At 50.1% G+C, this 12,957-nt stretch overlaps 3 protein-coding genes across 3 annotated transcripts; all 3 read left to right on the top strand.

The window, feature by feature from the left end:
- The first annotated feature begins 1,160 nt into the window (after window positions 1–1,160).
- LOC135827229 (uncharacterized) lies at window positions 1,161–7,025 on the top strand. Its single transcript, XM_065339757.1, has 2 exons — window positions 1,161–3,269; window positions 6,990–7,025. Exons 1-2 carry the CDS (start codon window positions 1,161–1,163, stop codon window positions 7,023–7,025), a joined length of 2,145 nt encoding a protein of 714 aa, XP_065195829.1.
- A 2,754-nt stretch (window positions 7,026–9,779) lies between these two features.
- LOC135827228 (uncharacterized) lies at window positions 9,780–10,775 on the top strand. The gene has a single exon (XM_065339756.1). The coding sequence runs from the start codon at window positions 9,780–9,782 to the stop codon at window positions 10,773–10,775; it is 996 nt and encodes a 331-aa protein (XP_065195828.1).
- Window positions 10,776–11,810: 1,035 nt separating this feature from the next.
- Window positions 11,811–12,170, top strand: LOC135827226 (uncharacterized). The gene has a single exon (XM_065339755.1). It carries the CDS (start codon window positions 11,811–11,813, stop codon window positions 12,168–12,170), a length of 360 nt encoding a protein of 119 aa, XP_065195827.1.
- Window positions 12,171–12,957: the final 787 nt, after the last annotated feature.

Genomic DNA, 12,957 nt, shown 5'->3' with positions numbered 1-12,957 from the left:
ACTACTAGTGAAAAAAACAGTCATTTTCTCCAAAGGACAAAAATTGCAGAAGGCACCGGCCAGCCAGAAAGGGATACGGGAAAATGTGGAATACTACCGTACTGCGCAGTAGAGCGCAGAAGAACCGCGCGCGCGGGTACGTGACATAAATGAAGCATGAGCAGGACTAAAGTACGATTTTTGCTACAGCTAAAGCTGACGGGCAGCGCTACACCGTAACCGGGTGCCAAGTGAAGCAAACAGAAATCGAGGAGACATGGGATAGCAGACATGAACTCAGGGTCAAACTGATATGCGCGTAACGTAAAGCATGCAGTATATGGAGACAAAAGAAAGTTACAGAGCTCAGTACGTACCGAGTATAAGGGCCGGGTTCCACTGCGGCTCCGCGGCTCCGCTGCTCCGCAGCACTTGGCTGCATGCAGCGGAGTAGCGCGGTTCCACTGACACTCGCCATTTGCGGTACCGCGGTCGTGGTCCACACTTTTTGATGACGTTTCACCGCCCTGCGCGCGCGAAATCCAAAAATCCTCGTGTTCTGGCCTGAGCAACGAATTAAAATTTGAATTCTGGCGTACAAAACAATGCAAAGTACGGGAAACAGGTCGAGCCGCGACCGCGGCTCGCAGTTTTTGGTCAAGAATCGTAGCAAAAGCTCGCGGTGAGCCTAGGTCTTGCTGCTCCAGCTCGAGCCACGGTCACTATGGTAATGATGACGTTTCAAGCCGCGAAAGACGAGCAGCGGAGCAGCGGAGCCGCAGTGGAACCCGGCCCTTACACACTAAACTCGTACACTTGAATGTCACGACAGTTAGCACGAGATTTCCTCATGAAACACATTCATTATAGCAATAAAAACTGCTTTATGGCAGTTTTCTAAACAAGTTATTGTGTTCTAGTCCATGGACCCTGTAGTGTTCACGTGTTCCTACGCGGTGTGGCATTCCTTGGCCACTCCAGACATTCATGATGCATGTAGTAGTAGTAGTACATCGTGATGTTATGCATGTAGCATGTGCCGTTTCCCGGGCTCACGTGAAACGGACTTGGCGGCTTTTAGTTGCTGTGCATGGTTTGACTCTGGACTCTTGTTGTTTTGGACTGACGAAGAAACAATACTACATTGGCGCTGCGAGCTATTTCGTTCCTCCGCGGCGATCATGGGTGACCGACCACCCGCCACTCCGCCCCCTGGACCTTTTCCTATTTATGTCTCCCTCTACGATGCCGCCACGCGCTGGCCCGCCTGGACACGGAGTTTCAAACTTTATCTTGCTGCGTCCAAAATTGGCGATGACGACCAACAGCGTGGGCTACTCCAGTACCTGGGAGGAGACGACATCCAGCAACTCGTGCCCACTCTCAGCAACACAGGGACAACATTCGACGACCTCGCCAAAGCATTGCAGGACGAGTTCGATAAACACCAAAACAAAACGCTCCTCAGGTTCAATTTCCGTCAGCTTCGTCAACAGCCGAACGAGACTATGGAGGGTTTTTGTTGTCGTTTGGGCGACCACGTGAAAGGCAGCGGCTTCCCGGATACGGCCGCGGAGAAATTGGCTGTCTTGGACCAGCTGATTATCGGCTGCAAGTCCGACGCCCTTCGGCGAAAACTGCTGGAGGTCGATGGCCTCGACTCCGACAAAGCTCTGAAAGCAGCCCGCGCGTATGAGGCCAGCATCACCCATGTACTCGCCATCAAGGACGCCTCTCTGGGCTCTTCAGTGGCTTCACAGCAGGACGCCCACGTCGCTTCCCTGGCGTCAGCAGCACCCCAGCCTGCCCATGTGGATGCCCTCTCGGGGTCACAGAGCCACGGCTACGCAGCTGCACGCCAGCCCCAAGCCCAGTATCCACAGCCTACCTCATCCGGTCTGACCTGCTACCGGTGTGGAAAGCCAGGCCATGCCACATGTGACGCTGCCAAGGGCCAGTTCTGTAGCCGCTGTGGCAAGCCAAACCATTTCGCTGCGGCATGCCGCGCCTCGGACTCCGCCATCCAGGCCCGCACGTTCAGGGAACGCCGTCCCCACCAACACTCTGACCAGCACGCTGTCAACAGCGGCTACCATGCCATTCATTCTTTAGAGATCGGCGCAGAGCTGTTTTCTACCGACTCTCCGCCTCGCCCATCTACGGCACCCTGCCGTGAGGATGCCCGGCGCACCGTGCACGTCAACGGCGTACCCCTGACTGTCTTGGTGGATAGTGGTGCCAGTCACAATATCATCAATACTGATGACCTGGCAAAGGTTGCCCCTGGTGCAGCACTTCAGAAAACGGATGTGCAAATCTTTGCTTACGGCTCAACTTCACCTCTTCCTCTTCTGGGTAGCATCACTCTCTGTGTTTCCTCCGCTACCATGAGTTCGACGGCAACATTCCTCGTTGTCGCACACGCACCACGTACCGCTGCTATCGTTGGCCGCGAGACCGCCATGCGTTTTGGCCTCATCCAGCTGGTCCACAGCATCGAAAGTCCGCAACTGCCAGACGACCTTGCTGAGTACCACGACCGCTTCCAGGGCCTCGGCTGCATCAACGACGTAGAAGCCCATATCTACGTAGATGGCAACGCCCGCCCTGTCGCTCACGCACCATCCAAAGTGGCTGTCCACCTCCAGGAGGACGCACTCGCTGAGCTCCATGAGCAGCTCGCATTGGATGTCATCGAGCCTGCCACTGGCCCCACCCCATGGGTTGCCCGAATGGTGGTCGTGCCGAAGCGCAAGGGCAAAGTGCGTCTCACGCAGGATTTCCGTGATGTCAACGCCGTTGCGGCACAGGAACGCCATCCCATCCCCACGCTCGAGGAGATTACTTCCGACATGCCAGGGGCCACCGTGTTCACCGAGTTGGATATGAACAAGGCCTTCCACCAGATCTCACTGGCCGATTCATCCCGTCTTTTCACCGTGTTCCACACGCCCCTCGACCTAATGCGGTGCAAGCGACTCGCCATGGGGTTGGCTTCAGCGTCTGAGATCCTCCAGCGGACCATGGACCGTGTCCTCGCGGGTCTCCCAGGTGTTCGCAGCGTGCACGACAATATATTCATCTACGGCGAGACGGCCCAAGTCAACGATGAGCGCCTGCACGCCTGCCTGCAACGCCTACGTGCCCACAATGTTACCCTCAACCTGGCGAAGTGCCAGTTTCGCCAAACACGCCATCCAGCATTTTGCGGATTGAAGTTTACTCTGTATTATAAACTTAGTTACGAAGGAGACAGTCTGTTGATGATCTTCAACTCTTTGAAGTACAATGTACATTGCCGACCCATTTGGGATATTTCGTGGTTATTCGACGTTCTTTATCCTCAGATTCAGTATAATAGACTACTCTGTAGACGAATTCCAGGTCATTCTTCTTTTCCATTGTGTACTGTTCCTCGTCAGTGTGCCTTTCTGTGTGGAGTACACGTGCATGTGGTGTCTGTTGTGAATGGTTCGCGCGCTGGAGTACTGCCGCCGTACAAGTTCACTGCCTTTCAGACAGTGAACTTGTACGGCGGCAGTGCCCTAACGTAGGTACCGTGCACCGGGATTTATATAACCATGGCTAGATGAGAGCTGATTGGCTGAAAACAGGCCCTCCGTACCGTACCAAGGCATAATCCATGATTATAACCAATGTTACTTTTATGGCACCGTGGAATCGTGTACAGCGTACAATGCCACAGGTCATCCCTGTGCCATTCTTGTTATGCAAATAATCACCAGGGAGTAGTACAAAAGGTGATCATGTCAAACACAAAAGGATAAAGACGAATAGTTTTATGTAGGCGCACGTGCGCGCGTGTGTGGTGTACAAGTACAAGATAGTGTGTGTATGTGTGTGGGTGTAATTGCAATTGGCGTTGGGCAGGCAGACTTCGCAGCCACACCCAAGTCGTCGCTCTTCCTCTTCTGTCCACGAGTTCTGGGAGTTAAAAAAGCAACAATGCAACCAGCCCTGGCCTCATTCAGTGCTGAAAACAAGTGATCTTGAACATTATGTTCAAATCTATACAACTAAATAAGTTTCGAAATTTTCGGAATGAGTTTTCCAAAGTGTTACAGGAGCTAACACGTTGAGATGAAGTAGAATGGTAGACAAATAGGTATAGTTTCGAAATATCCCAACTTGGTGAGGTGTCCGAGTGGGTCCAAATGAGAAATTCAGGTTCGTGTTACACCATGTCAAGATGAGAAAATTCCATCACGTTACTTACCTAGGATGGCTTCCTCCATATTCGTCACTTCCATCCATTCTGGGGAGTCCAGGCTTGGCAGCAGTGTGGACGATGTACCGGAGTAGCTCCCAAAAAAGGCTCGAGCTGAAAAGGACAAGTGGCAGCTTGTCACGAAGGGATACGTCTGGTCTTCTCGTCACTATTTGAAGGTTACTCAGCGCTGTCAAAAGAGCAAAAATTTGAATTTTCGCGCGGTTTGTATTTTTTTGTGAGGCAAAGCTCGTAATCCCGGATGTGTGCTCGTGTCATCTCCCGGTATTGTACTACTCCCTGCTGCTCATGCTTCATTTATGTCACGTACCCGCGCGCGGTTCTTCTGCGCTCTACTGCGCAGTAAGGTAGTATTCCACATTTTTCCCGTATGCCTTTCTGGCTAGCCGGTGCCTTCTGCTATTTTTGTCCTTTGTAGAAAATGACTGTTTTTTCACTGGTAGTTGGAATTCAGTAGCCGTTTTTAGGACGCAGTCCGTGCGCCAGGCCACTGAGTGGGCCGTTTTCATTTTCTTCGGTCCGATCCCGCTGGAAAAAGACTGCACAAAACTGTGTTGGTGAAGATGATGACGACAATGGCAGTTGGCGGTGAAATTTGGCAATTGTTTTGGCCTTTCCCATGGCCTGTCTTCGCTTCTTTGCCTTTGCAGCAATGGAAGATAATGAGTTCAATGTCTTGCTTTGACGCGGAGTAGAAAATTTGAATCGCAAACGCCATCTTGGCCTTTATTTATGGAAGAAACTGCTCTCCCCGATTTGCTCGTTTTGCCGACTGGCATCGAGAAGTAGACGAGCTGCGCTTTTCAAGAGCCGCAGACACTAAGCTCTCATGGCGGATCTTAAGCCTAGTTCACGTTCGACGGGTCACGACGGGACACAACGTAAGGATCGACGGGAAGCGACGGGACGGTCTGACGGCGTCCAATGTGAACACCAGGAACGGGAACGCAACCGTACTACCGTACAGATCGGGAAGCGACGGGAAGAGTTGGATCAATCCAACTTTTCATACCGTAGACGGGCGTAGACGGGGACGCAAGCGTACAAAACGCCTGCAATTCGAGTGTGAACAGGAGACGGCGTCGTGCGCCGAATACTCCCGATTCGTACTTGGATATTTTTAGCATTTCGAACACTGCGCTTTCCATGATAACTCACAGAATTGCAAGCACGACTTGAGTTGAATTTTAGCAACATAAGATCTCATGTCCCTTATTGTATTTAGGGATAGTTCAGAAGCCTGACAGACGAACTATTCTATCATTTCCTGGGGCTATCATTTGAATGCCACAACTTTCAGGGCTAATTTTTTGATCTTCATGAAAAACTGGTATTGTGAACTTGATTCCGCTTCTTTCAAGGAGAAATAATTGAAAAGAAGTCTCGAAAAACGAGAAATTAGGTCCGAAAGTCACCCCGTCACGGACCGTGCCTTATGACTCACGCCGTTCGACGTTGAACGTCGCAAGGACTGCTGTATGTCATGTCGTACGAATCGAACAGGATTTTACAGCTCACCCCAGCCCTCCCGACAAGCCCTTACGTCCCATACCGTCGGCGTTGCGTCGAATGTGAACTAGGCTTTAGTAAGTACATATTGTTGTGTAGTGAAATGATAATGGTTTGAGCATTGCTGCCTGGAATAACCGATGGCACTAAGTGGAATCTCAAAATTGTTTTTTTAGTATTTTTACGAGCCCAAGTGTTGCCTTGTTGAACATAGCACAACAATAAGAAAGAAGCGTCCAAAGGAATACGATGTCCTAAATAAATGTGTTCTCTTCCCGTTTAGTGTGCCTGTGCTTAGGATGGTAGTGTTGAGGAATCCGAAAGTGCGAAATTTGTATTTCTTTATACTCTGTATATTGTAAAATTTGCATGACATTTTAGTGGGTATGGACTTGTAGTTGTATTCTCTTGAGATGTACCCTCGTTGCTGCTGCATGGCTGCGGATGGACATGCCGGCCTTTATTTCCATGAAAGCTTCTCTTGGTGTCATTGTAATAATGTAATAGTATTCTTTGTCGATATTATCAATTGAAACGAACCGAATGCTGTCTCGTTTCATGTACACCGCTGACGCAGCTCCACTGCATTCATATTTTGGTGGCTGAACCAAAAATCCATAACCCCACGAGCATGCAACTTTGCACGAGGGGTCTGAAGGGGCTTGCTGCCCACATTACGTAGCGACAAACTGGGGTACCGGCTGGGGCAGTGCGTCAACGATCTGCTGTGGTTTCTAGATTGAAAGCGCGCTTTTTCTCATAGGAGCCTTATGAAGGCTTGTGTGCATGGTGTATCGCATGCAGACACGGCCTCGTACCTGCTGTGAATCTGTGTGTAACCAATCCACCAGGGGTTAATAATCCGGGTTACGTCCTCTTGGCAGAACTACCGGCAGTGATGCCCAGCCATGCCAACTTTCTAAAGCGCGATGCATGATATCACTTCTGCGACGCGATGCGCGACGATGCGATTGAGAAATTTTTCTGCAAATTGTTGCAGTGAGTGCTGCGTCACTGGAACCAAAATATGGTTCAAGTGAAGCAGCACCCACTGCAATTATCCCGATAGGGACAACCAAATCCACTTCTATGGAATTCAGTGTATTATCTGTATAACATTGGAAAAGTGTAGTATAATAAAGAGCGGAGCACTTTTTCCTTTGAATTACTTTATGTGTTTCATACATTATTCCTACCGTCGTTAAAAACTTAAAATGCTGCCTTATCTTGTGCGATCTGTGTGTCTTCTCAGGTAGATCGTGCTCCAACGCGTCTTGGTATTGTGTGAGAACAGCCCGAAGAGGACCTTGGGTATTGACTCGTCTTGGCATTGTGTGAGAACAGCGCGAAGAAGACCTTGGGTATTGTAGCCTTTCGGCAGAAGGAGAATGACTCGCTTCTTTGTGCTAGTGTGCAAACATCCATGTGTTCTCCCAGTACTGCTGTTAGCTCAGCAAGAGGATTATCGCAGATCTGAGTGTGACAAGCGATCAGCTGTATTAGCTTTGTTGTGAATGATTGCACTGCTGTCAACTATTGTCCATTCTAGCGGTGCCTCGTAGCACTTCAGTTAAGGTATGCTTTGTCGTGATAAATCTATTATTGCTCTCATAATCGGTCAATATATGAGATTTAGACCTCGTAAAAGACCTCGGGGGCCCTCGGTCTTTTACTCATTCTATATTTCATAATTATATTGACCTCTTTAATCGTGCAATAATAGATACATACCTATTGGAAGCGGTCCTCACCAAGAAAACACAATCCGTTGCTATTCCGAGTTTCTTGAGTTTTTCAATCGCCAGGCCACTTTACTAACTAAAGCAGGGCTGTCAGGTCCACTAAAGACATACACAACCACACAGCAAGGCGCACAAAAAGAAAGCGTGAAGAGTGAAGCGTGAAGAGGTGCTGCTAGGTGTAGGCAGTGTAAAAATTTATATCAATTGTCCATTACTGTAACAAGCCCTGAATGGAGTGCGTGAATCTGGAGTTCACTAGCGCATGCCTGGCGTCAGGGGGTGCAAGGCCATTATGGTGCTATATTTGACGTTCATCATTGACACAACAATGGTTGTGTATATCTTTAGTGGACCTGACAGACCTGCTTTAGTTAGTAAAGTTTCCTGACGATTGAAAAACTCAAGAAACTCGGAGTAGCAACGGATTGTGTTTTCTTGGTGAGGACCGCTTCCATTGTGTACTAGCTCCAGTGCACCTCAGCGCTGTTGAGCCCTCTTTGCTGTGGACGGGACCACTTCACCCTACATTTCGTCTACATATATAGACGAATATATATTCGTCATTAGTGGAAGGGGGTCATCTTAAATGACGTTTATGTACGTCATTAGTGGTAAAACTCATCTGCGGCGTTGGAGGGAGTTGGGCATAAGATGTCAGCTCTACATGGACGACGGGTCTGGTGGGCACTCTACTGTCGAAGGGGCAAAGGTGGTGGCAAAACAGATGAAAGCTGACCTCTTGAGAGCTGGGTTTGTGCCCAATGAACAAAAATCCCAGTGGGAGCCATCACAAACGGTCGAAATGCTAGGCATGCGCATTGACCTCAAAGAGGGTCGAATTTTTGCGACAGAGCGCAGAGTGGCGAGGCTTAAAGAGTGCCTAGCACGGCTGAGCGGTCTAGCAGCGCCACCCGCGAGGGAAGTGGCGAGGCTAGCCGGCTTCCTGTTGTCTATGTCGCTTGCGCTCGGGCCAATTTGCCGTCTGCGTACCAGGGCATTCTACAGCATGATATTGTCTAGGAGTTCTTGGTACGCCCCAGTGAAATGGCCGGATGCGGCAAGGTGCGATTTGGAATTTTGGAGCACGGTTTTTGAAGACTGGCACGGCCAACCATTTTGGAAAAACTGCCCAAAGGCAACGGTCCTGACCTGGTCCGATGCGAGCGACTCTGGCTGGGGCGGATTTTTAGTAGACGGCAGTGCAGTCGAGGTAGCCAGAGGAGAGTGGTCCAATGAGATTTTGAATGACCGAAGAAGCTCCACGTGGAGAGAATTGAGAGCAATCGCGTTGGTGCTTGAATCATTAGCACACAAACTAGAAGGAGGTATCTGCATTCACAGAAGCGATAACCAGGCAGCTGTGCACATTATCCAGGTGGGCAGCAGAAGGGAGCATTTGCAAAGGGAGGCCATGCGAATCCTCCAGGTGTGCATGAAACACGGAATCCGCCTGATTGCCGAATGGGTTCCCAGAGAACAAAATGAATTGGCGGACTACTATTCGAAAATAGTTGACACAGATGATTGGCGGCTAAACCCGGCTGTTTTTGAACAAATCGAGCGTTTGTGGGGTCCCCATTCGCTAGATTGCTTTGCGAGTCTGAGGACGAAACAGTTAAAGCGTTTCTGTTCAAGGTGGTGGAATCCGGGATGTTATGCGATCGATGCCTTTACGGTTGATTGGTCAATGGAAACGGTGTGGCTTACACCTCCGTTCCACCTAATACCCAGAGTTTTGAGTATGTTAAAAATGTGCTGCGGCCATGGCACACTGGTTGTGCCTAAGTGGGTGTCAGCGGATTGGTGGCCAAAATTACATGGGAGGCAAAGCTGGAAACCATTTGTAAAAGGAGTTTTGGTGCTACCCCATGATGAAAACACATTTCTGGAAGGTACCTGCCCTTACAACTTGCTGGGGGGCAAGCAATATTATTCAGAAATGCTGGCTTTAAGAGTGTGCATGAAGAATAACTGTTGCTGATTTGCGTACTGACACGATTGCTGTGGTTTTGTGGCGCGAGCACATGTGAGTGCACGGTGCACGAGGCATTGTCCTATGTTGGTGTTCAGGGAACACCATTGCCTGCAGGGCAGGAGGCAGATGCTGCTGACAATGTCATAATCCGCAGGGCGGATGGATGCTGCTGCTGGTGATGCCGATGACGATGTTGTAGCCCACAGGGCTGGCAGACGCTGCTGCTGATGCCGTTGTATAATGCTCTTCAAGTGATGCTGATAGCTGCTGCAGATGCTGAAGCCGACGCTAATGCTGATGACTCTGTTGACAGGCGCCTCGCGTTATGATCTTGTGTTCATGCCTAGAGCTGAGGGCGGTTCAAGTGGAGCCAACCCAGGAGCTCATGAACCTATCCAGGAAGATTCCAGAAGTCATGTTGGCGAGTAGGGCACCGGGAACAGTGACCAAGTATTTGTCGACATTTCAGCGCTGGCAAGAGTGGGCTAGCAGTCAAGAGATCCCGAGCGTACCAGCCGAGTCTTGGCACATATGTTTGTATGTCGTGAAGCTGCTCCAGGAGGCACGGACAGCGTCACCAATAACATCCGCTATTTGCGCGTTGGCCTGGTCGCACAAGGTGCGAGGCCTACCGGACCCCACAGACAACGCACAGGTTCGGAACCTAGTCCAGGCCGCCAAACGACTGCTGGCGGCGCCGAAGAACCGGAAGAGGCCGATGACGAAGCAGATGCTAAACCAAGTTGCTACCAGGCTCTTGCGCAATGAATCACTGCAGAACTTGCAGACAGCGACTCTGATGACCGTTGGCTTCGCAGGGCTCTTGCGGTGGAACGACTTGTCAAATATATACGTCGACGAGATCGAAATCAAGGAAGATTACATGGCACTATTTCTCGAAGTGAGAAAAAATGATCAACTGCGCCAAGGTAACTGGGTGCTGCTGTCAAGATGGCATGGAGCAGTATGCCCAGTGGCTCTAACAGAGCGACTGCTGTCTAGAGGTGGCTACGAAGGCCACCAGAAGTTGTTCGGCTGTATTCGGCAAGGAAACGCTAGTCAAGTTGTCCGGGACCAGATGTCTTACAGCCGTGCCCGAGAGCTGATCCAGGACGCGCTGTGCCAAGCGAACTTCAACCCAAGCGCATTTGGGCTGCATAGCCTGCGTTCTGGGGGAGCATCGGTGGCCGCGGCAGCAGGAGTCCCGGATAGACTGATCCAGCGTCAGGGCGGCTGGAGAAGCGAAACATCCATGCGGATGTACTTCAAGGAGTCACTCTCAGCAATGCTCTCAGTGTCAAGGGCACTGGCCATCCATTAGCTATGCTTTGCTGCTCTTGCTGTTGCTGCTGTCCCCGCAGAGGCTGTTTGTTGTTGCTGTGTGCGTGTGTACGTGGGTGTGCATGTGACTGAGGTGTGTTAGGGGTGGGAGCACGTATGGTGTGGCTGCACACAGGAGTGAGAAAGAGAGTAAAAAAGAAATGCCTCATTTCTCGTTGGCTGACGTAGGAAAGAAACGAGAAATGTAGTTCTTTTTTGTCTTTCTTTTGCATGACGTAACATTTGCTGCTCGCAAATGCGAGATATTAGGAGCATGCGCTCCGGCTGCGGCATTCTTTTTCTTCTTGCTTTGCAAGTGTAGTGCCCATGCCCGCCCGCCCTAGTGAACGGTTATTTTGCTGAGTCGTTTGGATATTTCCGTAGCACACCGCTGGCGGTGTGCTCAGATTGCAGACTGCACTAATTTCGATGATCTAGATGAGTTGCTTTTTTTTTTTTTTTTTTTTTTTTAAAGCTGTTTACTATTGTCGCCGTGAGTTGACAATACACTTGCTTGCTGTTGCTGCTGTCCCCGCAGAGGCTGTTTGTTGTTGCTGTGTGCGTGTGTACGTGGGTGTGCATGTGACTGAGGTGTGTTAGGGGTGGGAGCACGTATGGTGTGGCTGCACACAGGAGTGAGAAAGAGAGTAAAAAAGAAAGAATAATAATAATACTAAGATGCCGGTCCCTTCCTTCTGGACACAGATGCCTCTAACGTGTCCATTGGTGGTGTCCTCAGCCAGGTACAGGACAAGGTGGAACGCCCCATTGCGTTTGGTGGCCGAATAATGACGAAAGCGGAGCGTAACTATGACGCCAGTGATCGCGAAGCGCTGGCCCTTGTCTTCTTTGCTAACCACTTCAGACATTATCTGCTTGGTCGCGAGTTCACTGCGTGGACAGATATTTCTGCGTTAGCTGCGTTGCGCGCAACCAAGGAGAGCTGTGGTCGGAAAGCTCGATGGATAGAGGCCTTGGCGGAGTTCGAGTTGCTGTTGTGCACTGCCCTGGATCCCACAAAAGGAATGCCGATGCCATGTCCCAGGTGGTGACAGATGGGCCGTATCCTCCGCTGAGTCCGCCGCCTGTTGCCCATGATGTTCCCCTGTCAGCTGCTGCCGAAGTGCCACTTGCTGCTGATGTTCCTCCCGCTGCTGGGACTGTTCCTCCGGCCGTTCTTGGTCGTCCTCCTATTGCCTCTGCTGCTGGACCGTCGCCGGATTGTTTCAAACCTCGGAGTCTTCTTGCTCTGTATGCTGATCCTGCTCTGTCTAAGTGTTACATCAGGTATGATGCTGCCAGTGGCAAGTTTGTTCATCCGCCTGAAGCTGTTTCCCGTCCTCCCGACTGTCAACCGCCCGCCGTTACTGCTTCTCGTCCTGACCTGCTGACATAATCTGATGATGATCCGCCGCTCCAGCCGCCTTCTTCTGGTCCAGTTAGTACTTTTTCTCCTTTTCCTCGTCGTTCTGGCCGTGTTCGCACTGCACCTGCTCGACTAGCTGACTATGTTCTGGACTAATTTTATTATTTGGTTTGTGTTCTTTTGTTTGTTTCCTAGGTATTTAGTTCATTCCCGTGGACGTGAATTTTTGCTAGGGGGCACAGTAAAATAGGTGTATTTATGCTAAGACTTGTACATATTCACTATTCGTATTTCCCGCTCGTTCCCCTCGGCAATGAGAGCCACCCATGCATAGAAAAGCGCATGCTCCAGTGGTCCTCTAGTCTCGAGTTGTGTTTATGCTGTCATGTTCTCCTTCGTTCTTGTCTAATCTCTTGTCAAATACTTTTTCCATATTCAACACCCTGTGTTCTGGAAGAGTGAGGGGACTTCGTTTAGCCTGGAGCTAACATAGCAAATGCAGTCAATTGGATCTGCGGAGATTTACTCTTCTCACTTCATCCTGATGTGCATGCTCAAGGACCCAAGGAGAACCCTAAATCTTCCTACACTACAGCAATGCCAGGAGCGGTGGCTTAGTTCAAGTGATGAGTTTCGAGTAAACTCCAAGTCTGAGCTTTATAGTTCAACTTACAGGATTTCAAGGTTTGTAAGGTTGCCAAATACATTTGGAGGAAGCATTACAAGTTCATTACCTTCTAGGTACCTGCATAGACAGATGAGAAAAGTGTAGAAAGTCGCAAATATATTAGGGTAGAGTCTGGGAAACTAGCCTTCC

This window comes from Sycon ciliatum, chromosome 11, assembly GCF_964019385.1.
Source record: "Sycon ciliatum chromosome 11, ocSycCili1.1, whole genome shotgun sequence".
In the NCBI taxonomy this organism is placed as follows: Eukaryota; Metazoa; Porifera; class Calcarea; order Leucosolenida; family Sycettidae; genus Sycon; species Sycon ciliatum.
The sequence above is the reverse complement of the archived record's forward strand: the minus strand, read 5'-3'. Positions and strand labels throughout refer to the sequence as shown.